The sequence below is a fragment of the Cinclus cinclus genome, chromosome 2 (genome assembly GCF_963662255.1).
Source record: "Cinclus cinclus chromosome 2, bCinCin1.1, whole genome shotgun sequence".
Lineage (NCBI taxonomy): Eukaryota > Metazoa > Chordata > Aves > Passeriformes > Cinclidae > Cinclus > Cinclus cinclus.
In genome coordinates this window covers 51,990,153-52,017,487 of record NC_085047.1, presented here as the reverse complement: position 1 = coordinate 52,017,487, position 27,335 = coordinate 51,990,153, and the positions used below count along the sequence as shown (strand labels likewise).

The window sequence follows — 27,335 nt, the reverse complement described above, 5'->3', positions numbered from 1 at the left end:
ACATGGCCTAACATTAACCTTTTGGATACTATTGCTATTATCTCAATTGTTATTTCTGAAACTGCATTCTGAAACTCTGAAAAGGTGAAGAGAAACAAGTAAGCAAAACCCAAATTTTTTTCACCAAGCTCAAAATCAGAGACTTGTTTGCTGTTGTCTCCATTAGGACCATTCCGATATGACTAAGACAGAGCTGCTGTATTTTAATATACAGTGTTTTGCTGTGTTCAGTTATTAGGCTGTGATCATTACCTTATTTGCACAGGTTTTTACTTAATTAAACTAACTATAGTTGTTTGCCCAATTTAAAACTGGTTCAATTAACTAATTGTTGGAAAAGTTTCCAGTATTAGTACAAGTTTTGGAATTTTTTTTGTTTGTTTGGTTTGTATATTTTTTCTTCCTTTTTCACATAAAGAAGTAAGAATGGTAGAAGTTAGGAAAAAAACACAACAAAAAGTAATGAGCTGTATCAGATTTTCAGTTGCATTACATCAAAATTGGTCAGTATATTAAATCAGTAAGTCAGGATCTCGATACAATTCTGTTTACAGCAAGGGAGTTGATCACTGTTTGACACAAACAATAAATCCTGTTGTGAAGCATTTGACACCAGAGGAGACTGGGCCTGAGATGAACTAACAAGGTGGAGGAAGAAAGCATCAAAACACCGTTCTCTTCCTTTTTGGTAGCTCTAATCAGTTTTATATAAGTTTCTGATCTTTATAAAATGTGATAATCTTCAAATTAACTAATTGAAAAGCACTAATCTGTAGTAAGAGTCAATAATTTCTGCAGTGACTGATTAATGACAATTCTAGAAAATTACTTATACATGAAAAAATATTTTAAAAATTATCAGGAAGAAAGTCCCAAGCTCCAAATTATTACTAACATTTAAACTACATCCAAAGAACTTGAAATTTAGGGTATTTTATATCCCCTGTGATGAGTGTACCAGATTACAGAAATATTGCCAGACACAGGTGTAAGAAACATGGTAGAGTAGAAGGCATTAAATTAGTTTGGCAAATTTGAAGCTCAGCAACAAGAAAAATATATATAAAATCCATCCTGGTTTACAATATTAAAAATACATTTATTTCTATGAAATATAATAAATAGTCTTCCTTTGTCCTGATGGAAAAATAAAACCCTCTGGTTTGGATGTTGTTAAAATTTATCACTCTGTTGAGTGCACCTTAGTTTTGCTGTACTGTACCAAACATCTATCTAAATGAAAGTGTACAGGACCTGGGGTTGCCCTTCAATCACTATATCCTTTATGAATTAGAGTTCCATTTATCAAAATTACAGCAAGAAGAGTAAGGTCTCACAGGGCTGTCTCATTACAAGGCTTGTAAACACTGTCCTTACAAAGAAATGGTTTAACACCTAACAAATCAAAAACTGATTGGGAATAGAATTTATTTGAGATCATCTGTCTTCGAAAGACGTGCTGTACTGAGTGCACTTCGTGGCCTTTCTACCCATTCATCAAGAAATTAACAAGCTAATACCACAGACCACCAGATCTCCTTGGATCCTGAAACGTGAAATATGTTCAAAACAGATCTGTCACAGATGTTCTATTTTTATATTTCAAGATGACTTCAAAAATGTTTTAAAACAAGAGAAACTCTCCAAATAAGGTAAGAAGAAAAACAACTTGTCTCTTTAAAACTAGACAACAAACTGAATAAAAAATTATATGACATAAAATGATGTCTATTATTGTTAAGAGTGATAAAAAAGGAGAAATGAATAAATGAATATTTGGTATTTCAGTGTATTGGAAAAAAAAAAAAGCAATGCTCAATTTCTTTTTCAAGGCTTCAGCAAAATTACTATGAAATCAAATCTATGGCCAAACATTTCAAAATTTTAAGCACACTAGGAGCCTGTGTTTTAAAGACACAAAATGAAATTGTATTAAGTCTAATTAGAATATGTTTCAAATCCATTAGAACAAGAAAAAAATAAAACAAAACTAGATATTTCAAGACACCAATGTTGTGATACTGGAGGGCACAGAACTAGAATCGGCAGATGCTATCAGTTCTTGTCCTTATCAAGTTCCTTCTTAAGGGATATTTTAAGGGATAGACTTAAGGGATAGACTGGGATTTGGAAAGGAGCCTTGAAGCAAGCAGCTAAGTATTTCTTGAAACTACATTCTGCAATGCTTTTGAAGGCAATAAGTCAGATTGCACTGAAGTCCAGCTGGTTTTGGCGACTGACTTTCTTGAAACTTAAAGGCTCTGTCTTAAACATATTTCAAAAGAATGCATGCAGAGGACTAGATAAGCTGTTAAAAAAACCCCAAAACCTTTCATTAGATTTGATTATTTTTGTAAATGTGCATGTTACAAGCTGTCTTTCTACAGTAATTTCAGGATAACTGAAAACAGCACACCTTTAAAAGAAATTAAAGAAACCAAGCAACATTCCTCTACAAAACCTCAATATCCATGGGAAGATGTGTATTTTATATGTCTGAAAGACTATATGAGCTGCACAGCAAACTTGTTCAGTATTGTCAAGAATGTACTAATTGCTCTTCTAGTAGCATTACTTTTCCTTAAACAGAAACTATTAAGCAGTAAAAAACCCCAACCAAACAAACAAAAAACAAAACCCAACAAAAATCCCCAAACAAACAAACAAAAAACCCACAAAAACCATTACCACAATCCCTCAAAAGCTAACAATTTCCCTAATAAGAACAGGAGAATCTCTCGCAAATGTTCAATTTCAGCCAGCAGAAGTATTTAATATAGGCAGTACTTCATGAAACAAAGGTGGGTGGGGTGGGTGTTTTTATTATGTAATCTGAATTTTTGAGTCTCTATTTTCAACTAAATAGTTGAGTTCCCTACTGGGTTCTGTAGGTCACAAGAGGTTCAAGAGATGCAATCTACATTTCAAAGACACTGTAAGGGTCCAGATCCACAAAACCTGTCCCTAAATAAAATTTTAAAATTAGCAGTACAAACACAGTATATTATCGATTTAATTTATGTTTATGTACCTATTTCATTAAAAAACAAACTAATTACTATGATTTAGTTGAACATAGCAACGGAGTTTCTATCTCTCTTTTCTATTCATTTACTACATATCCAAAGATAGAGTTTTATATTTTTTTCTTTCTGCATTTAGTAAAAAATGAGGTTAAAATACGGTTATTTTTAAGAAAAGTTTGCTTGGTAATACTGTAGCCAACAAAAGGAGACTACTGCTTCTTATAAAGTTGTTTCCATAGTTTACTTCAATGAATTACCGATAAGGCAATTTATGTAGTGGGTGCTCTTTGATCTTTGAAGAGAGATGGCAGAATGGAAAGTTAACCTCATTTTAATGTTACCTAAATATACTGACAGGAAATTCTAATGTTTCCAAACATCTGGAAATCTGCTTCATGGGATGGTGTTCTTCTTTTGTATAAGAAACCTTTTTCATATACTGTCTTTTACAGTTTTATGTGGCTTCTAAAGGAGCATTTGACATAAGTAAAGTCTGTTCTCTTTACAGTAAAATGCTGCATTTAATTAAAAACTCTCTTTTATAGTGGCTAAAGTAGAGTTTCTGTGAAGCTTAGCTCTCCTCAGAAAGTTTTAAGGGAAAACTTGCTTTTTACTCCTTACAGACCTTACAATATGAACTGCTCTGTAGAACACCGATTTTCTAGCTGAATTTTCATCACATAAGGTAGTTTCCACTACTTCATTAAATAGAGGAATTCAGAATTAGTTCCTCACAGGAGGCTACCTGACAGTTCATGATGTGAACCGTGAAATTGTATCACAGGTGAAATTTAATTTATTGACAGAGTTTGGAAGAACAAAGCATTTTCTTGAGAGATATTTTTTTTCTTTATTGCACAAAACTAACTTCTACAGGAAGAACCAAGCCTATTTATAGACAAAATTAAAATGCACCACTAATATCTACATTTTTTTGTTCATTCAACACTAATAATAGTTGAAAATACTTAGAAAAAAAGATCTGCCAGATAATCTACCTTCCTGCTTTATGTATTCTAACATACATAAAGCTTTCATTGCTAATCTTCAGTAACTTGATTAGGCACTGGTACCCTCGCAGCAGTCACAGTTATGGAGAGCAGCTGCCTGGGAGTCTGTAAACTGACCTCTACAAAACCCAGTAAGATTAAATCATCGACATGGTGACCACTCTATCTCAGCTTGGTATCTTTCTGCAGGACTACAGAGCCAGCCTTCCTCGGGCTGGGCTCACTCCATGGGAAACCTGCACCGGCAATCCCTAGGTCTTTGAGCAGCTCAAGAGCCCGAATTTTTAGCTTTGCTTAGCAGCCTTGTGCTGCCACATCACAGCCAACTCCAACAAGCTGTCCCTACCTGTGCCTGCTGGGGTTGTTATTTAAATTGCAATGTGCTTCTGGAATGGGCAGCTTTGACTGGCATATAATTTAGTTTCCCTGGAGAATCAGGGAAGTGACTGTTGATAAAGGAAGGCTGCTTATAATAGATTTAATAAAAACCAGAGAAATCTAAATCACATTTTCATTATTAGGGATCTTTGAAGAAACGAGGAAGAAAAACTATGAAAATTGCATAGCAATTAAAAATTGCATATATTTGTGTTGGAAATTCCTTCCACCAAAAGTAAAACCAAATCATATTTTGGTTTTCTATAATGGATAAATACCTGAAAATTTAATCATAGACATTCCATCCATTTTTCTATAATTTTTATACCAAATATCTGACCAAATGATCTTCTTCACACAAGCCATTTGTAAATAAATACTTAACTGTTTTCTATGTTTTCCTTTTTCATATTCTCAGATGTTTTGCACTATGAAATGAGACTGACACAGTCTATGCCAAAGAGGAGATTGAGAATACAGGCAAGACCAAAATAAACATTTCTCAGATGAAGCTGAGGGCTTTTTTTAAAAAAATAAATACTTGTAGTCAGAATGGTTTATATTAATAAAAAGGTTCCATCATAAAGGTTAAAGTACCATGTTGAGCACTTTTTTTTTTTTTTTTTTTTAGTTCCCAGATAGGAAAACTGAGACTCAGAGTAGTTGTGAAATTTATTTTTAGAAGTTGTCAAGGTTGCCATTTTATGTATTTGAGATTTCAGGATTTCTGAGTGTATGAGAGGGATCCTGCACTGATTCAACACTAAACAGCCAGTGGGTGACAGAGTTAGATATTCCCAGTCCAGCAAATGTTCCAACACGTTTCAGGCTCCTGAAAGGCAGTCCCCATTCAGACTGGAATCAGAGGAAGTCCTTCTAATGGAACTAACAACAGTCAAATGTTTATATTTAGATTAAGATGTAGTTTGCCACTGTTACTTGTACACAGAGGAATGGATTCATATTTCATGACTGACAAGCTTTACAAATCCCTGATAATGGATTTGATAATTTGAAGGGCAGCATTTTGGCGTATACTGTAATTTGATAAATTGCAGAAAGAAACCAAATTATTTTATGGATAATATCAACATGCAAAGATGATACACAAGAAAAAAAATTAAGAGCAATAAAATTTTCCTAGGTGTGTTTCTAGCCCTTTTAAAAAAGTACAGTAATATCTGAGAGGAAAATATCTACATCACACCAACAGTTATTGCTCAGTGGAAAGGACATCAAGGACACTTGCAAGTAAGAGAATTGGATCAATATTAACGCGATTTTCATTTCATGCTTCCCCAACTCCAGTAAGCTGACAATATACTCTGATTATGTGAACTGCCTCTGAGTAACACAGAAAAGGTTATTAGAGCAAGAGGTGGAAATGGAATGCACTTTTTATATTGACAGGTCTGCTAATAGAGTGTACTGATTTTCAAAGCCATGCAATGTGTTTTCACAATTTGGTTTTGACAGCAAAAAGGAATTTCATTTATTCTTAATTCAAGATATTCAAATGTAAGCAAAGGTACCTTAAGACAGGCCGCTGAATAGGGTAGCCAAACTATTCCAATAGAAAAATTTAATTAATAAGGCAAAAAACAAAAGGTGATTGAGTTTCTATATGTATGACATGATAATGAAACAATAAAATAAATTTACTAAATGAGGCAGTCTATGCTTTTGACATAGCATCTGATAAAACCTTTTTAAGATGACATAAAAGTGAAAAATATGCCTATGCCACGTCTTAATTTTGAGGCCTGGATTATGTCTGGAAAGTTTTAGATTAGTTTAGAAAGATTTAGATTTAGATTCCTAAGCACACATTTCCCAGGAAAAAACATGTTCTGACTATCTGCTTGCAGACCCTAAAGCCAGGATCAGTGCTGTCAGACATCTAAACTGGCACACTCCATACTGAAGAACTGCATCCACATATGCTGGCCTTAATTTTGCTTCCTATTCACAAGAAAAAAAATCTAATTGAAAAGACTAACAATGATAAAGTCTTGGAAAGAAATGAAATGCTCTTTGGACATACAAACACTTGATAATGCAGTGACATGGAAGAAATGGCATGGCATTTCATGAAATTCCATGAAAAGAAAGTAGAAACCCTCTCTGTGACAGGGGTTTGGAACTACATTATCTTTAAGATCCTTTTCTACTCAAGCCACTCTATTATTCTGTGAAATGTGATGTTACCTCCCAAACCAGGGTATTCTACCCCAACATTTCTAACCCTTATCTAATTAAAAATTAGTCTTCAAACCATGCCACTGGTCCAAACCTGAATATTTTTAAAAAGAAAATGCATACTACACATCTGCAAGTTTTTAATTCTCCTTTTCTGTGGCCATGACTGATTATGTCTTTGTTACAAGGCAATTTTTCTCCTCATCACTTAAGCTTTTGCTCTCATATCCAAAAGATATTGGCTCTTTGGAAACAGCCACTGTACAGAGATGTAACAGGACAGCTTAAAAAAAAGAATTCTCTAGTGTAGGTAACGAATGTGTAAGAAGTAAGTTTAAATTTTTTTATAGTAGCTATTGCAATTCCAGCATTTATGTAACCATTTCAGTTTCCATCAAGATTACTTATTTACAGAAGAAAGCTTCAAGAGCTCATGATCAGTGCTTTGAGAGACCCATTTGCCAACATATCTGAAATTATTTTATCTTTCTGGAATGGCAATCTTTTCAAGTGAAACTCTTCTCTTCCGAGGCATACAGAAAAACCATCTTATGCAGTCTTTACACAGACAAAATCTCCTAAACATGACATAATGTCACGAAACATAATGTTTCTTTAAAGGGCTGTCAATGTTACATATAAATAATAAATTTGTCAATATAAAAATGTCATTAGAACACCTAGATTTACTTTCTAGATTCCCACTGGTTCAGTGTGCTGCACTGTCGTTTTTATCCGTCCAGATGCAATTTTTTCCTCATGTAGACCACACATTTTCAGAAATGGTTTACATATTTTCACCCAGCAGCTAAAGTAACTGGTGGGAAAAATTGTTTCTATTTCAGCATAGATCAAAGCCTATAGCAACACCAGACAAAGGGCAGCACCCACAGGATACGCACATTTGTGAGGCTTCACTGTGGCTCTAACACAGATATTTGTGTTTAAATTTTACAGCTGCTAAGGGACTACACTCTAGTAGCACCAGACAGTCCTTCTGTTTGGGTCAGGCTGTTGTAAATACATAAGCTCCTCCAAGCTACAAACTATCTAGCAATAGCAGTTATCTATCAAAGTTATCTATCGGGACAGCAATTTTTATCCAATTAAAATCAAATCTTTGCTATTTTCTTGATTTGGAACAGAATTTTACTCTATACTTTTTGTGTTTATATGTTGTTTTTATTTTTTTTTAATTATTATTTTTTAAACTTTTTTAGGCAAAACCATCTGCAGTGATAGAACATCTTTGTTTCATGCAGACCAGCAGATGAAGAGTACTGTGAAAGAGTACTGTACACAAGACATGAGAGATAAAGCAGATTCTGAGGGGCTATCGTTACAGAAGCTCAGTGAGATAATTGAAATGGGTAAATAGTAATCACCATCCCAGGTAGAAGGCCTGAATGTGTATTAAGAAGAGCTAACCCATAGAAATCTTAGCAGCAGTCAGCAGCAAAGAAAAAAGGGGAACAGTATTTTATTTCACTTTCCATTAAGCTGCTACGTGGGGTCTGTGACACCTTTCATTCTGCTTCACAAATATTACAAGAGAGCACAAACTTTGCATGCAACTGCAGGGATACTTGTAAAATTTCTATGCTTATGTTAAATTTGCAAGCACTAGCAACATTATCTTCCATTTAGATGAGAGCTGAGATGCTATTTAAACAATGTGATCAGCTTTTTAAGGGAATAGGATTGAATGATTTGTGCTATTTGGTAAAAGGGACACCAAGAAAGGACTTTTTGAGTATTATGCATAGTTCTTTCAGCTGTGGAAGTGTATCTATTGCAGATGTTTTTCAGGGTGTTATGCAAACACACCAGGGGATGGACTCTTTAGGCACACTGTAAGGATAAATCATGTCATTATGTAATGCATGTCACATGAAAAATAAATTTAAACAACTGGAAACATACATAATAAGCTGGCTGATAGAATTTTTAAGGGGTTTTCCTTATCATGCTGATTAGTACAGTATTTGAGAACTTTTCCATAAAATGTATTTAGTTGTCTTTCACAAAGTGCATCATCATCCCTGCCTGTAACTTGCACCACACTGAAACTCACAAGAAAATCCAGTTTATTTCATTACACTGGCCCTTTTTGTGTGTATTTCTAAATTAGCACTATAAAATAATGAAACCCACAAAATAAGCGGTATTGAAGTATTCACTCTACTTGTATGGATATGGAATAGTCATTACATATATACCAAAATCTTCATTTCTTGTGTACAAATCTTACTCTATACATAAAATGTATACAAGTGTTTTCATGTGATTTAATAGAAATAGATTTTATGCGATAAACGTTAAGTAGTGCAATGTAAAAAAGATGAGTAAAAATACTTAGGCATCTTGAAATATATACTGTCTCTAAAATTAATTCCTTTCTTTTCAAAATCTATACATACCAGTTTCCTTTTCTTTGGGAAAGACAAGGAATCACCTATACTGAAGAGATTTCTACACTCCTCTTCTGTTGATTTAAGCCTTGCAAGTAGCCCAGAGGCTCACAGAAACCTGAGCCCACTGCCTAGAAGCCCTTTATATCTCTCAGTCACCATCAGAAAGAGTGGGACAGTAAAGTCTTTTTAGATCTACAGCATGATCTCCAAATTATCCTTATGCAAGGGTTGCAGCACTGCTGAAATAATGTCCCTCCGTTACAGCCATGTGCTTCACAGGCTGTCCTTGCCAGGTCTCCAGAAAACACAAATTATATATATTCCCACTTACATACAAAGAGGAGAATGGAGTCCTGCAGTGAAGACATTAAGAATAAAAGAGTGGAGAAAATTTAGAAAAGGAGTATTTTGTGCTCTTAACTATTGACAAAGGAAATTTTTGAAGTGCTGTTTACTCCTCAACACAGAGTTTTAAAGCACAGAAAAAAGAAAATTAGAAAAGTACATGTTAAAACCTGAGTCCCAAGACTGGCATTTACCCAGCTCTGAAGGACTCTGAAGAACTGTTATTAGATATTTACTGACAGAAATGTTCTTCTGAAATGTTTCTATGAGATTCACTGCATATTCATGGGTCAAGAACTTCTATTTCTTTGTAAAATAGATAGAAATAAATAAGTAGAAAAAATACAATGTTCATATGGGTTTGAAAACATTTCTCATCATAGCAATTTACTGGGTTTGGTAAATAATTCGCTTCCATTTGGCAGAACAGACAGATATTGTGTACTCTTCATACATGAAAATTTAACTGTGGAAGGGAGAAAAATGCAGCTAGAATTCTAATAATGACAGTGGTTGCAAATTTTAGATATTAGGAATGGTTTTGCAGGCCAATTTAATGACTTCAAGAACATTCTGGGGTCATACACTTTCAGATGAAGAAAGAAGTAGTTATGTTAACGGCTGGTAAAAAGCCAGAAAGTTCTGCAGTAAAATCTATTAGCTCAGACCTGTAACAGCAGCTAAAACCCAGGTCATGCTGGATAACCTCAAAATCTCAGAGGAAAGGCATTTGAAACCCAGCACAGAGGTTTAGAGGGAAAAGTTTTCATATCCTATTTAGCTCTGTGAAAAACTTGAATTAGAGTCAAGAGAGCTTCTAACATTCAAGAGTTAAGGAAATAATTAGAAAAAAATTACTGCTTATTGAATCTGTACTTAAAGCTTATTATGAAGCTGCCATAAAAATTCCTATGCTAGAAATAACATACAACATGCAGAAGATATTTAGAGATTGCACAGTACTGATAGGATGCAATTACAACTCATTTCCATGACCTAGTCAGAGAGCAGAAGCTCAGACACTGAGTGCTCAGTACAATTCAACACAGCAGTGTTCAGTACTCTACCTAAGCAAATTCTTTTACCATTTACATCTTGAAGGTGCCCTTCATTACATTACAGTGTGTTTTAAGAAAAAAGGAACATCATAATGGTAGATACATTTATGGTATATATTTAATGAGAACCTATTTATGATTGGGGGAGTGGGGTGGGAAATGCTATAAAGACAGCCAAGTTAAATCTAGTACTTTAGATTTAATTATTCTCACTATTAAGATTTTACTTTGCAGATCCTTCAATTACTACTCAATGTAAGCTTTTTCCTAGACTTAGATAAAACTGTACCTTGCAATTACCATATAAAATAATAAAAGAATGAAACTATCATGTAATATTTTCCCTAAAATCCTGTGAGGATGAAATATTTGGAAGTTTATTTGGTGAAGCAGTGGATGGCACTGTTGGGCTACAATTTCAAGGCTACAGATGAAAATCTTAAATTGCTGTGCTTAAAAAAAAGATTTTTGTGGCTCCTTCAGGCACACAATTCAGATACAAACTCATTCAGAGTACACTGGAGATTTCACAATCAATGTGGAAGTTAGTTCATATACTGAAAGGAAGTTTTGTAACATAAGTATTATTTTAGGTGCTTCAACTGAAGCAGGAATGTTTACATTCTTGTTTCACATGGCAGCATGATCCCATTTAGGCTAACTAGCAAGGAGGATTTACTTGGAACATGGAAGATTTGTTATGGGTTAATTTAATGACTATATACATATTCTTAAAATGCTTACCACTGAACATCAAGCATGTTTACTGACCACATGTATGTTTTACTGCCCACAAAGTCGATTCTATTTCTTAAAACTGCTCACAAGTAATGGTTGTCTTATCTTTACTTACAGACTAAAACTGTGTGCATGAATGGGGGGAGAGAACAAGGTTTCTTTGTAGAAAAGGGCTTTCATTCTTCAGTTGCTCTTACCTACTCTTATTTAAGATATTACTTAAATAAATATCAGTTTGGGAAATTATCTTAGATAAAGGCCACCCTGTATTTCCCCAGAACAATGTATTTTATGAAACTGTAGGGGTGTGTGTGACTAATTTTTAGGATAGTGTATTAACTGAAAGGGGGGGAAAAAGAATAAAAAATATTGTCCTGGCTTATGCAGTCACAACAAACTCAATTTCAGTAATAATAGGTATTATATTGAACATGAGCAAATTGATATTAGAAGCATTTTACACCTGTTCACATCTTCATTAATGATGAGGCAGAGAATTCCCTCAGCAAGTTTGCACATGACAAGAAACAAGGAGGAGTGACTGGTATGCCAGAGGGGCCTCAGCAGGCTGGTGAAGTGGGATGACAGGAACCTCCTGAAGTTCAACAAGAAGTGCTAAGTCCTGCATCAGGGGAGGAACAAGCCCAGGCTCCAGTACCTGCTGGGAGTGACACAGCTGGAAGGCAGCTCTGCAAAAAATGGAGCTGGGGGTGCTAAGGGACACCAGCTTGAGCAAGGTGTCCTTACAACAACAGGAAATGTTATCCCGGGTTGCAACAGGCAAAATATTGCCAGTAGGTTGGGGAAAATAATTAATCCTCCTTTGCTGAGCCTTGGTCAGGTCACACTTGGATTTCTGCATCCAGTTCTGGTCTCCCCAGTACCAGAGAGATGCAGATATTCTCTTACACTTACTTTTACTACTAAATTGATCCAGATATTCTGTAGATATCTTTGTTTCTCTTGAGGAGGGAAGACTCAAGGGGGCCACATAGTCGTGTATAAATACTTCTTGGTTTCCAGTATTTCCAAGGATGGAGACCACTCAGCTTCTCTGGACAACCTGTCCATTGTTTGACCACCATGACAGCAAAAAATATTTTGTTCCTACTGCCTTTTATCCTGTTACTGGCAATCAACAGATGTCTAGATCAGTTTAAAAGTAAAAGAAAATGTGAAAAAAACCAACAAAAAGATATATAAAACTCAACCCTGACAACAAAGCTGTTCATACAGATATTGTATAAAAAAACCATAATTTGATATTGAATCTCTTGCATGGTATACACATGTAATGCTCTCACTGCTCATACACCTAGGAAAATAACTGAGTTTTATGCATTCAATTGGCTTGCTGGAAAAACTCTATCACTATCAGTTGATTTAACTTGCTTTCAGTTTTGAACCAGCTACTGAAAAAATACAGGTTTTCTTATGGCTATTTCTGAAACCAGTGTTGTTGAAACTGTTCTGGAAGTACACTAGGCATTTTCAATATGCACAGCAAAAATGCTAAGGTAAAGGATAATGAAGTCTGAGAACCTTATGAAGTTGAGAAAAATTAAATTAACTCTTAGATAGATATGGTTTATTCTTTGACAGACATTCTTGAATTTGTTGCAAAAATGGTAGCATTTTCACCAACAAAAGACACCTTTATGCTTTTAGCAATGTCATTAGTATAAAAAATTAATATATGAAAGTGTAGAACCTGAAATGCAGGATGGAAATAAAGACTAGCTTTTAGGTGCACATTCAGATTTCCTAGAATAGAGCACTTGATTTTACAGCAAAGTTTCTGAACAGAGATGATGAAATGGAGTATCTCCAGTTCATGGGACATTCTGATTTTTTCATATGTCTTATTACTTGAAAATGTCACTTAAGTTTCTAAAACACTGGCTTAGCTTTCTAGAACAACATTTGGTGCATAGCTTCTTACCAGTTTCTCCTCCCTCTACCTTGTTCTAACACTGCCTGCAGAAGGCAGGGAGCCTTCTCAGCAGCTCATGGGATGGAACTCGGGAGCTGTGGAAATCAAAAGCTTTGGACCTCTCAGCACTGTGGGGTTGCTCTAGAGCTAGAGTTTCTAAAATTTCAACTTGGAGTATTCCTCTAACATTGAGAACCCTGAAATAATTGAATCTTCCGTTAAGTCTCAGGGACACCCAGCTGCCCCATTCAGAAGACAGTCCCTTGTTTGAGTTTCCATGGACTTGAGACCCTCTGTTTCATAGCAGGAATGCACACGGCCTTGCTTCTAAGGCAGCTCTTGCTTGCTAAATAACCTGGTCCTTCAGCAGCCTGAAGGAATTCTTCATGTCATTCTTTGAAGGTCCATCAAAATTCATCTGCTGTCATGAGAATAGATTTCAGATTTCAACACTCCAGATTTCCAAACCTGGTGCTTTTTAATTGTATTTGTATAATAAAAATGTATTTCTAGTGATGAGTAAACATAGTATTTGGTGAAACTTAGAGCACTAACAAGTCCCAGAAGGAGCCACAGTCTGCTTCGGCTAGAACTGCTCTTGAAATAAAGTTGCTAATTAGATATCCAAACACACATGCAAGTTCAAAAGCCACATGTGGCAATATTGCACATGTATCTGTGGCTTTGTTTCAAAACCAAAACATTATGAAGCATTTTTCTTTTTTTATTTTTCTTTCCTTTTTCATTCTAAGCATTTAGGATCAGTCATGCTAATCAGCTTAACAGGCTAAATATTCTTGAGCACATACCCTAGATACATTTGACCAGCTTACACATGTATGTTTAGGATGTGGGCACTAAGTTAATGCTCATTTGCTTCAGTGTAGATTAGAAAATGTATCCTTTCTTGTACTCCCTCTATGTACAAACTGTTTGTGGACCATGATCTTTAAAGGCTGAAGGACCAAATATTAATAAAGGAACTGTTTTAGTCTTAGGTTGACCTTTGTGCACCAGTATTCTGTCTCACTGGCAGGGTGGTACAAGGAGCGTCTCTTCTATGCTAATCTCCAATGACTGTAAACTGTTAAGGTGATTAACTAGAAGAGACAGTTCTTTCACCACATGTGCAGAATCCCTGTGAATTGGGTCATAGCTGCATATTTCAAATATCCATCACAATAAAATTTGGGGAAGAAAAGTAGGGTGCATAATAATTTATACAATCTTTTCTTTCTTCTTTCTTTTCAGTTACATATTTACACTGAAATTCACCTAAACTTAGAATAAGTTTAGAATAACTTAGTAATAATTAATAACTTAATAAAATAATAAATAAAAGTAATAACTTAATAATAATTCTAAGTTATTGACATTATAAAATTAAAATTACTAAAAGTTCCAGGTAATTCAAACTTCATTATAGCTTGCACTTTGAGACTGCAGAAAGCAGCATCCCTTCAGCTACACAAAAGAGGGAAATAAATCTATACTGATTTAAGTAAGAATTTAACTAAAACAAAAGGATACAGCAGATACCATGCTGAAATAATTATGCTTGCATTTTAAATCTGGGTATGAAAGTAATTTTAACAAATAAATCTAATGCCTAATATTAAAATCTTAGAAATGGAGGAGACTAATCCAAAAAGAAAAGTACTCTAGTCAGTCTCCTGTAAATACTGCTATGACTGAGATGCAGAGTCTCAAGGGACAGCTAAGTGTAGAGCCATAGGAATCTGCTATAGTTTTTCACACAGTTCCATATAGGAATAGAAATATATTATAGTTTTTCATTGCAATGTTTTTTTACTTGTCAGGTACTTTGAACATATATGTATACATATGCACACTCACATACCTATATGTATGTGTATTTTATGGAAAATGGAAATCCAAACATGCATACAAGAGCTGACTAACAGACTGTAGTTAAATAGAAACTTCATTGTGACAGAAGTTTTTTTAGAAAATATTGTTTCCTAGTAGGACAACACTGAATGTTTCCTACAGGAAGAAGTCACTATCATCTAAAATTAGCATTTCTCTTTTTAGGTCTTCAAGGTAGAATTTAACATTTATTTTACTTCTCTAAATCAAACATATAGATCATAGATACAGTTTTCATTTCCAAGACTCCTTCCTTAATGACTGCAAATATAATACAATTACAGTATCCATACATCCAACATCAAGTATGATTTAATACTAGAGTTGCTGTAAAGCACTTTTTTATCTGTCAAGGTCATATCTTGATGGCTGCACAAGCTCAGATAAATCAGGTGTTAAGCAGGCACATCTCCAAGGAATCTGATAATTCACTCATCTGCAATCCTCAGCATATCTTATTATTTACTGCCAAAGAAATGACTGATTAATTTTGTCATCTTTGCTCTGTGATTTTTGCTTAGCTGAAACTGGCTGCCCTCTTCTGCAGTGCCTGATCAGACCTATTTAAGTTGATGCCTTTGATCGCAGACACTGAGGAGCTTTCTGACTTAGGCTTTGACTAAACATTCCTCCTTGCAATATTTATGCACAGAATCCTAAATTATAATGGACAGTCAATGTAGATGACAAAAACTTGTAAATGTTCCCACTATTTTACTGATGCTCAAGACAACTTTACTTGTACTAGAGGTATCAGCCAAGATAAAAATTGAAACAAAAGCCCAACAAATTCTGCTTTGATTAATACTTTATTTCTCAAAAACAAAGTATCTGAGGTCAGGATATAAAACCTGGTACTGGAAAACTATGCAGTCTGAGTCTTTTTTTTTTTTTTTTAAATGCTTTATATTGTTTCTGTACTGTGATGTCATGCTCAGTTTTGGAAGCTAGGGCTATTTTACCATCAAACTGTTTCAAACAAAATCATCAAAACAAAGCCAATTAAAAAAAAAACAACAAAAAAAACCTACAATGAAAGTTAAGCCCTATGGAAAAAATCTGCCTCTAGCTCTTTATTAATCACATTCCAGCACCAGAGGCTAGAAGTACATCAAACTGCACCAAATCCTTTTCACATGACAACCTCATAAATTATTCAACTCATTAGTAACACCAAGAGGCATAAAAATAACATCAGTGTTAAGGATGTTTTCTTACAGAGAAAGGTCAGCTAAAAGTTTCAGTATTAAAATCCAAAGGCTTAAGTCTCTGGAAAGTAAATACATCTAGAGAAAATCCATGAATATTTGAATGCATGCTGGTTTCAAATTCCATGTTTATATATATATATATATATAGATGAAAAGCCAGAATTATTTTTTAAATTCTGAAAATTTCAGTCTATTGTTAATTTTTATGCAACCACTGAGTTTGATGTGCACCATCTGTGCACGAACCTGAGTTTTAATTTCCCTGTATGGTGAATACACTAACAGGTGTTATATACATACAAAGCCCAAGGTTTTAGTGATTATTTGCCTTACAAAATCGACACAGCAATTAGCACAATTTTGCATTTGATTCTCATAAAATCTCTATCCTGATGTTTTGGAAGAACATGGAGAAAATAACCCTTTGTCAAATATGAAATACTATATACAAATGGGGGGAAATGTCTTCTTTAACCCAGCTTAAGGAAAGTTTATGACTTGAAGTCCTGCACGTGATAGCTTTCACCTTTAAGTAAGGATTAAGTTTCACTTGCTAGTATAACTGCACACACAGATATTATTAATTCATATGTCTAATCTTGTTTGGATCCCAGCTATCTGCCTCAAGAACTGCAAAGCTGGTGAAAAGTGTAGGCCATACAAAGTTAGCTTTATATCTATCATACTCAGAACTTTTGGCAACCTTAGCATTTGGCTAAACATCAGATGAAAGGTTCAACTTGCTTTGTGAATGATTACTTCAATTTTTGACTCCTAAATGCTAAAGAATCATGGTATTTTCTTTTCAGCACTAAAACAAACAAACAAAAAAAAACAAAGAAAAAAACATCATGATATTAATTTAAAAATTCCAGTATTTGATATGCTAGAGAGGTATCCCAGCTTAAGCCCCAGAAATAAAATCACTTTAGATTTTTGGAGTATTCAGGTTCAGTCTGGCTGTACAGAAGTCACAAACATATGAAACTTTTATGTGTTATAGCGGAATTTGTAAGCATGTCCTCATTCCTCTGTTAAACTCCAGCTACATCTCCATGAAAATCAAACATTACCCAATTCTTCAGTTTCTAAAACTGAAGCTTCTATGTATTCAGTTCACTATTGAAATAACAACTCGTCCTTAAAAAATATTACTGTTAACAAGTACTAATGCATTTCATGATTTGCAGAAAAAATGCTTGTGGCTGAAATCTGCATGCCAGAATAAAATTTCTGGTATTTTTAAATTCCTCATTCACAAAATGTCTCCAATGGAACTATTAAGACACATTAGTTTGATGACCTATTTCATTCTGTCACTCCAGAGAGACAAGTTCAGTGGTTTTTACCAGCATCTCAAAATTAGCATCTGGGAATACTAGAGAGGTATAATGTGAAACCCTTGGGGATCAGGGAACTTAACAGCTCACAAGCTCAAGTCTTCTGGTTCATTAAAGTGCAAGAATTGAAAGAATTCCTTTTCTAAGAATATGTTGTCCTAGGAAATCTCAGTGCTGTCCTTGAGAAAGAAGGGACATGATTCTCAGGCACTCATGGACATCAAGAAAGCATCATGAGCTGTATTTTTAAGCTGAGTTAATACTGACCATATTCCACAGCGGCTTTTAGAAGAGCATCAGCATGAGTAGACCCAAAAGCATTGCGAACAAATCTCCTCCGTCGGCGCAAATCATCTTCCCAGTAATCCAAGCGCCAGAAGTCATGCAGTTGGCTGGAAAATAAAGAACACACACATCAGCACCTACCACAGCTTGAACTGTATTTACATACATTACAGTATAATTTCACTGCTGCTTTCCCATTTCTGGAATACAATCTTGTAAAAACATGTATTACTAAAACTTACAATATTCTAGCGTTTCTTTACGTGCATTTATGTATTATAAACCCCAGCACTGCCTGTCTCAAAATGTTCTGCCTGCTGCTAAAAACATTAATCACACTGAACCCATTAACAAATGCAGCATCAAATTACAAGTATTAATGGCACAGCTTGCTTTCTTTTACAGTGTTTTTAACAAGGCTTGTAAATCATAGAATGGACCTCAGTGCAAATAGTTTGCAATTTAATGACTATGGTCCCTTAGCAGACTGAACTTAAAAGTATAAAATATTGCCCACTTGAATTTTGTGGAACTATGATTAAACTAATGTGCTGAAATATTCATTGAAATAATTCCCCACTGCCCCTAGCAACCTGAGAAAATTGCAATTTTATTCATTATTAATAACACTGAATTAGAGCAGCAAAAAAGTTCCACCATGTGGTAATTGTCTTGGTAAATTATTATTCCAGCACTAACAGAGTACTAGGATGATTTTATAGCTCCCAGCTAATACAAGCCATTAACAACCACGGCCATCTTAGTGTTACATTGCCTTTTTGCATTCAAAAGAATATTAAACTCCCGTAGAATTATATAAGCCATTGTTATTCCACCTTAAAGCCAAAAAGTACACATATATAATCATCTGGTATTCAGATATTCAGCTCTAAAGAACTGACCAGGTCCACTTTCAGACAACTTCTTGATCTTATGAACACAAATTGTCCACATGTTGTTTTTTTTTTTTTTAAAGTTATGTGGGCAAAGCAGAATTCTAAGACAACATTTTAAAATCTTTTTGGATCACTAGGAAGAATGCAAAATGTTTGGGGATGCATCCTTATAATCAAATTAATAATTGAACACACTATACACTTAAAATCATTCTGCAGGCCCTGACCTTGCAGACCCTAACTAGGGAACCATTGCTTTAAACCAGTCATTTTCAATTTATCTGTAATGCCCTGGATGTGTCTGACCAAAGACAAAGAAAGAAAAAATGGAAAAAAAAAAAAGTGAAAAAATTTACAACTCATTACTATGGGCTACATCTTTACTGGATTTTTCTAGTTATTACTTCAGACATTGCTTTGTATATTGCCTTCATTTTGAGAAGCTATGTTCTGGTAGCCATTTCCAGAGGAAAACTAGAAATATGATAATGTAGGACAAACATTTTCATTCTTTATAGTCCACTTAAGCACTTTTTTTAATGCTTTCATTGGTTATTGTCCAACTTTACTAACTGCTGACATGAGACTTAGATCAGTTCTGGAGGGCAGGGCACCACAGGGAGTGGATCTAGCATCCTTCCTTCTAGCCATTAACAAATTTTCAACATACCATAATTTTTAGTCAATGCTGGTGTTTTCTGCATTCTGAATGGCATTTTCACTATATGCTTCTTGAGTCTATGTGAATGCCCTACTTTTATTGCTGCCTTGCAGAACAGCTATTTTACTTATTTACAAGCAGTAGGAGGCAATTTAAGTTGTTTTTTGAAAGGCAAGAAAGCTTCCCTTTTTAATTCCATTTCAGAGTGAGTCATGATATGACAGAAGTAAAAATATTAATGAAATCCTTTTAAAAAAGTAGATATCTGAAATTATGTGTATTGGCAGCAATTAAAAAAAACCCCTCATGTTGATAAGAATGATCTCTGTAAGAATAAAAAAACCTCATGAAATTAAGAAATAATCAAATATTTTAAAAATACATTTTTAATTTGTTCTGTGTTTAATCTGGTAATTCATTATTTTGTTTAATTAGTCTGAAGATTACTGTATGTTCTCAAAGTAAACCAGATTTTAAAGTAACTTTTAATGATGTGTTAACTAACAAAGTGATGAAACTGTCAGCGGATAAAGTCTATTTTGCAGATCCAAAAAAACATAACAAGTTCACCAGGGATTGAAGCTTGAAATATGTAACAACGGTGCAAAATTAAAATTTTGAGAAAAAAGAACAGAAACACTATTTCTAATCAGAAATTAGATTACTTATAAAAACAGAAGTGAAGTTTCTTCTTACAGTTTTCTACAGAAGTCTATCCCACAAAGTTACTACATGCTTCAGGTACTGAAGCTGGTATCTCAACCCTAAAGAAAAGGTTTCTGAATCTGAACTAGTTGATTGAAGATTTATTTTTGACTCTTTGAGCAACATCATTAACAAAAAGACAAGATACTTTTCCTACCCTCCTGTTAGAAAGCAGACACTTCAAAAAAAGATGGATCTCTTAATTACAGCAAGTTCTGAATGAATGATCGAGTTTCATCACTTGATTAACAAAAAATTGTGTGATTTTCCTTAAATGTTCTATTATTACATCTCTAGGTTAGATACTAGTAAGTAGAAGACTGTGGCACCAGTTCCAGCCTAAAATTAAGAATTTAACCTGCTGTAGAAGTCCAGCATTATGGACTGAATCAGCGTTAAATTGTCTAGTCCATAGATGACAGTACTGCAGAAATGCTTATATTCTAATCCTGTGGATATTACTCAGGCTTTAAAATTTTTAAGGAATTTAGGTAGCTGTTAGGTAGTTCTAAATGATGGTTATAAAAGAAGCAGAACTATATGTTCTAATGCTGTACCAGGCACAAGCCAGTCCTTGAAAGAGCATGTCTGAAAATTGCCCACATCTCTTTCTGCTACAATGCATTTCTTTCAGAAGTGACTTGACTAAATCAAGTAATTTTAGTAATTTATTTCTGTGACAAGTACATTTCAATAAGCTTTACTTTTCCTTATAATGTATATTATTAATAATCCTTATTTCCACAGCCAGCTAGATTACATGTAATTTCTCATTCCTCCATATCTTATACCAGTCAAGTGACATTTTGAATCAGGCTTGCTTGAATGAAGAAGTGCATATTAAGTACAATGTAATGAATTTTTTTAAGAACCAAAAGTTTATAGCACCATTTATGAGCTACTTCTAAAGACTTTTATGAAAAGATAAAGAAATATGTCTATATCTCTTCAAGCTATTTAAAATGTACCCAAAAACATATGACCCAAAGAATTCCGCATGAAGACAATTTCCTTACAAACTACAGTATACTCCAGTATAAACCTTTCTCATCATAATGAGAACTGGCATGAAACTAGTAATACTACAAGGTTATTAAGAATGAAAAAAATATTTGGAATGGTATGGTGTTCTAACTTAATCCCAAATTTCAGACGTGCAGTATTTCATATAGTTAATACAGACAAAATACATGTTTTAATGGAACAAGTCCCATTGTACTACATACTGGAGGATTAGAAATTTTGTTTCACTACCATTGTCATCATTGGTACCCACTTGACAGCTTGACCTGTATGTTCTCCTGCTCCAAATACATTTTCTTGCCCAGCATGGAATGGAAGGGCAAGCTGGTATTATGCTGCCCTGGGTAGCCAAGATGGACTTCGATAAATTAGTGCAAACAGCTTTGAAATGCAGTTTGCTCTAAAATTCAGATCTGCCCAGCATTCTGCATAATATTCTTTACTGCCATAGCACACACACCTTCCATGTATACGGGGACAAAGATTATTGAGACAGACTAAAGTGTTTCAGGTAGCTCAATTATCCTCTCAGAGGAGAAACTGTGGTGTGCTCTGCCAGCAAAACTATTAAGGGGAATGTCAAGTCAGCCTGCACAGCAAAGTCCTTGCTGCATTTTTACATCTCCATAGCTTGAACATTTAAAAGACAACTTTTGAAAAGATTTTCTGTAAACTCCTATGGCCACAGCTGCCATGAAGACATGGGAAGGTTTTTTTCTTGGACTTATGAATAGCAGCTGTCCTAAAACTGTAAGTCTTTGTCCGTCCTGTGTGACAACAGCTGCATGGCTGTGAAACCCAGTCCCTGTTCATGTACAAGGTGCAGTTTGCTCCCTGTCACCTACAGCTACAGCAACTAGTGGCAAAAATGAACAGTGGAGACTAGCAGTACATGTCCATAAAAGATCTCAGACTGCAACCCAAAGGATGGGCTGCCAGATGGAAGAGATTAAGTTCGAATACATTAATGAAGAGGAACAAGCCTGCAGACATGGGGGAAGGGGGAAAAGTTGTTTTGAAAAAGAGGTGGGTCACAGAATTGGAAAGATATCAGAGAATCCATAGTCTTTGCAATACTGGGAAAATACTAGAAAAGGCAAGGAATTGAAGATCTGTAATTTCAAGAATTAGTCCTGGTTGCTTTTATGTGACATATTTTGAAAAACAAAGATTATTCTGTTCACAGTGTGGAATTATGACTGTGTTTTGAGAAATGAGGGGGAAAAAAGTATATTGGGAAAGCATAAAGCATTCCCCTAATGTAATATAAAGAACAGAAAATGAATAGCATTTTAAGAAAAGGTATGTAAAAGAAAACTTGAAATACAAAAAATACAAAAATATTTATGCAATATTTGTAATGGTTAAAGCCAAAATATAAACCTATTTGCCAGAAGATCCAAGTAGCAGAAGTCTTCTGCAACAACAAAGGAGCAAATAAGGTTCAGAAGTGGTGTAGCAATAGATACAGTAAGTCTAAATAATATGAAACCCTGGAAATATTAACACATATGATGTATAATAAATATGTAATAAATCTGATAAACACCAAATGTCATGAAAATTGGAAAATATGATAAAAGAGGAGAATGGCTTCCATTTGGTCTTTGAAATAAGGATGAAATAGAGCACAGAGAAACTCTAATAGCAAACACTACTACTCATCATCAGAACTGGAGCAGAAGAGTCACCTTTGAAAAACAGAAAGAACTGCCTACAGTTTGTTTCTCTCCTATGATCATATTACTAATGGTCTTGCATTAATAATGAAGGACAAAGCTGAGACAACAGAGAATTTGCTACAAATGAAAGAGAGAAAAAACTATCAGAAGACGACTAATGATCAAAGATCCACCAAATTGATGGAGAAGAATTTTCTAAGAACTGTTTTAAAGGGTAACACCCTTTTCAGAAAGGAGGGAGTGATTTATGCGGCTTTTATTTTCTTCTTAAGGCATCAGAAAAAGGAGTATTTAATACACACTCTTAATGAAGATTTCCAACTCCTAAAACTTCTGTGTCTTAATTTTGGTGAGAAAGCTGAGGGCACATCAAAAGCTGAAAACAGAAATCTCTCAATTTGAATTAAGCTTCAGATAGATGAGATGTCAGTAGATGTGAAAGGGAGGCTGTGACAATACAGATATTAATTTTAGCTATGGCACTACTTAAACCACAAACTTCTAAGGCAGTAAAATCCCAGAATTATGGATTTTAGTGTATTGCATAGAGCCTGAGGGGAAAAAAAATCATAATGAATACACAAACAAACAAGGACTAATGTCCTAGACTTCCTAGACTTTTTATAAAGCTTAGTTCTTCAGAATGAGTTGCTCACTCTGTAATGGCTGCCATATTATTAAATAGTAGTAAACTTCTACCAAGAAGCAGCAGTTGTTGGGAAATAAAACTAACCATGCATAAAGCTATAAATAGGGAAAAAATAGAGAGAAAAATACCTCTTAAAAATAGCAATGGAAATGGCAATAACTCAAATGTCTACAAAGTAAAACCCAAGATAAGTAGCATTTTTTAAATTATGGAATTGATTTAATATGAAATATAAATTTAAAATAGGGAGAGAGAAGTTTGGCAAATCTATCCAAGTACCAATGGGCAATAGTAGGACACTTCATGTAGTACAGCTAAATGAAACAATACAACTTCCTAAAGTTATATACTTGGTTCTTTTTTGGTGAATTGAATTGAATGAAGAACTGAAGCAACTTACAAAGCAGATACATAAATTGTCAGTGTTTGACTCACCAGAATCACTAAGGCCTTTTTAGTAATAAAATATGAGTAACAACTGAATGCAATTGTACCAGAATCTAGAGGTAATAAATTGTAAACTTAGAAACACTCAAGTGAAATAGAATTTAGGGTTAGAATTAAGACATAAAATACAATATTTGAAAAAAATAAAAAAAGGAATAGAAAGTGGTTGGAACAATACTCTGGTTTAACTCAGATTTCTGGTTTGGAACCTTAGTACTGTTTCAGAATGTGGTTACTGCCACTTCAAAGAGGAAGTAAAACACCCAAAACCCAAAAAAGCCATTTTATCATTTTAGATAAAGGAAAATTTGGGTAAAATTTCCTTTTGGAAGATACCTTGGAAAACCTTCTTAGAGTAGTTTAGGACATTTTTATTTTTAATGCATATTTTTTTTATGTCATGCTGTCTCAGCACAATGGGTACTTAAGTACGATTTCACAAGTACTGCCATGGAGCCACAGCATAACAAACTCCAAGATGGAATGAATTAGAGGTCATCTCTGTCTTTCTTAACTGGCTGCAAGAAAGAGACTGACAGAATGGCTTAGATTAGGAGCGTGCTGTAGGTGGCTAAAATTAAGTAAAATATGTTCCATGATAAGTGTGCATGATAATTTTCTTATTCAAAATGTAGAAAGAGCTCAAAATTTAATTGACATAAAACTTAATCTAGCAAATGATCATTGAATTTCAAGCAAAAAAAAATATGTTTTGACTAGTAAGCTTGTTATAACATCACATCTGAAATAGGCATCATGACATTAACATACACTCCTGCTTTTAGGAAATACAATAGGCATTGATGCCTCTAGGCATCGTGAAAATAAAAACATTTGAAGACTTTTATTAATTTAGAAAAACAAGAAAGAAAAAAGTCAGGTATTTTTTTTACACCATCATAACTTTTTTCCCAGACGATTTGATCAAAATAATGTTTTCTAATTTAAATGGGTTTCAAAATGAAATTTCCATTTAATTCTTCCACAGTTTTTACAAGCATATTACCTACTGTTGGCAAAAATATTTTGCTTGTTAAGCACATCATCTGTCAAACTAAAAGAAAAATAAAAGTGGGTAACCTCTGACGACAAAAACAGGAGACCTCATGAAATAATACAACTTTTTGACAAAATTGTCTGGAAAGTACTGTGTGATTTTTACAGCTGTAATCCATAAGAAATCAGATAAACAGCTCGGAAAATAACTTATTTTTCTTAATTTAACAGAATAAAATGCTGATTTAACAAATTAAATAAAAAAGTTCTAGGACAACTATTATTTTACTATAAAGATGCTGTTTTTCAATGTTAATTTTAATAGATACAGTTCTTATGATATTTAAGATACTTATGATATCTAAGATATTTACAGAATAAAGCTTGGGATCTTTTTTTTCCAATTGTAGTTTATCCTCTGAGCTTCAAACATTAAATATTCTGACTCCTTTTTCACAGAAATTAATTTTAAAAAACCCAAATCTCAACTCACCCCTAAAACAACCCTCCCTTATCTGGGGTCTTTTAGTATTATTTGTTTGGTTCATCTGTAGCACTGAAAAGGGAAGACTGAGAGAACAATTTATTCAACTCTCACAGAGACACCCTTCCTCCTTTGCCCTCTGCATGAGCACTAACTGTGCTACTTACATAGATGATAGGATATTTTGTTCTGAGTGTAAGGAATACAGATGGATTCCTTTGGTTGTTTTTTGTACCTGTTCTGGAGAGAAACCGAGCAAAACCCTAAAACACAATGATCTCTTTTCCCACTGAATTCTGAATGACTATAATATCACTGCACTAAGAAACTCCAGCAAACAAAGCTGGAGGTTGTTTTTAGTATCACCCCCATGCAGCCTAGATCAGCACAATGCAGAAGTCCTGACATTTTGCAAATGTTCTAATGGAGCAGTGACTTTTTTATAAGAAAAATAAGTTTCTCTGTATTTCAAGATTTTATGTATCATATTAAACACTCATCTAAGGACAGCAGGGTCCTAGCTTATCAAAAAAATTCTGAGCCTTTATGACTTGTCTGCAATTGTAGAAGAGTTAAATAGCAGCTAAAATTTTGTACAGTTAGGATTAGTGTGCTTGGACAAATGGAAAACAGTCCCCAGATTTCCAAGTGGGCATCCAAAGTAAAAGAGCTTGCTGAAGCTCTGGAAAACTTCGGTGCCTCATTGGCTTACTTAAAGGTCAAACACTGTGAGGAGAGATAACATATGTGACTGCAGATGAGGATGCTGTCCCAGCTCTCTGCTCCATTCCAGATGCACAGATTAAGGTGCCTGAATCTCTGTGAAGGAACTACTGAAGAACCTACTGAGCATACAAATTACAGCCCAGTTTCAAGACAAACCAGCAACGACTTGTCAAAAAATCTAGAGCTGCACTTTGAACAGAAACAGCATGGTTGAGATAGACAGCTAGGACTTGTTATCTCATTAGTTACTCCTGTTTGTAAGTCACAGCGTGAAGGTTTTCAAATCCAGGAACAGAAATTAGTCTCTCAAAGCTTTTAATCAGAAAAAAAGAGAAAATATTTTATTTTAAAAGCATTATTCTTAAACTAAGAGACACAGCTCTGTTTTTTATATATACATATATTTACACTATTTCTTAAAAACCCATAATGAATTACTGTTTCAGATCATTATAGATTATTCAAGCTGCAACTGTTTAAAGACAACTAACTTATTAAACTGGCATTGAGATGAAATAATTAGCTTCCTTGAGGCCTAACAACAAACAGCAACAGTAATCAAAATCTAATAAATAAATAATAAAGTTTTACCTAGGCAATTGTTTCAATTTCCATCATGCAGAGCTGTTTATTAAAATGCAAGTCAAATAACACTATTTTAAAAGAATAATTATTTTTGCAAAATTCAAGCTTGGTAATTGGAACAATTTGAATTCAAAATTTATACGTATTTATTTTATATTTGAATTTAAAAATTTATATGAAGCCTGAAGTTTTATGTCTCCTGCAAGTTTTTTAGCATGGATTTATTATTTCCCCTATCATCTAGAAGGACAGCATAAGTTAAGAAAAAGCACATATCTAGCATCAACTTAATGTTGTTCTTAGGAACTGAAGCAAAAACATGACAGCCCAATCAGTGGATATGCCTTGTCTGGTGCATAAACAATTATTCCTATCACTAAATATAGCTTGTATTGATGACATAAACATTTGCCAAGGGGCATGGTATTAATGCTATAGAATTTTTAATAGAGACCATGTTTATAATACTGTGAAATAAATATTGAAGCAATCTTAACTTTGATCTTTTTTGTTCCTGGGAATTTTTGTGAAATCTAAAAAGCCAGCTTGGCAAGTCAATAAAAACTTTTCTATTTATACTTTTGTTTTGACAGTCAAAAGGTTCTTCAGAAGTATAGAAACAGCCTTCTATAAAACATCCCAAAATACATCAGC

The 27,335-nt window shown here is 34.2% G+C and overlaps 1 protein-coding gene across 4 annotated transcripts in view; it reads right to left on the bottom strand.

Moving 5' to 3' along the window:
- Nucleotides 1–27,335, bottom strand: part of NBEA (neurobeachin) — a 448,312-nt gene that overhangs the window by 161,033 nt on the left and 259,944 nt on the right. For all 4 annotated transcript variants that reach the window (XM_062487643.1, XM_062487641.1, XM_062487644.1 and 1 more), the window contains one exon: nt 17,810–17,934. In XM_062487643.1, the coding sequence (XP_062343627.1) occupies nt 17,810–17,934 (125 nt within the window). The remainder of the gene's footprint in view (nt 1–17,809; nt 17,935–27,335) is intronic.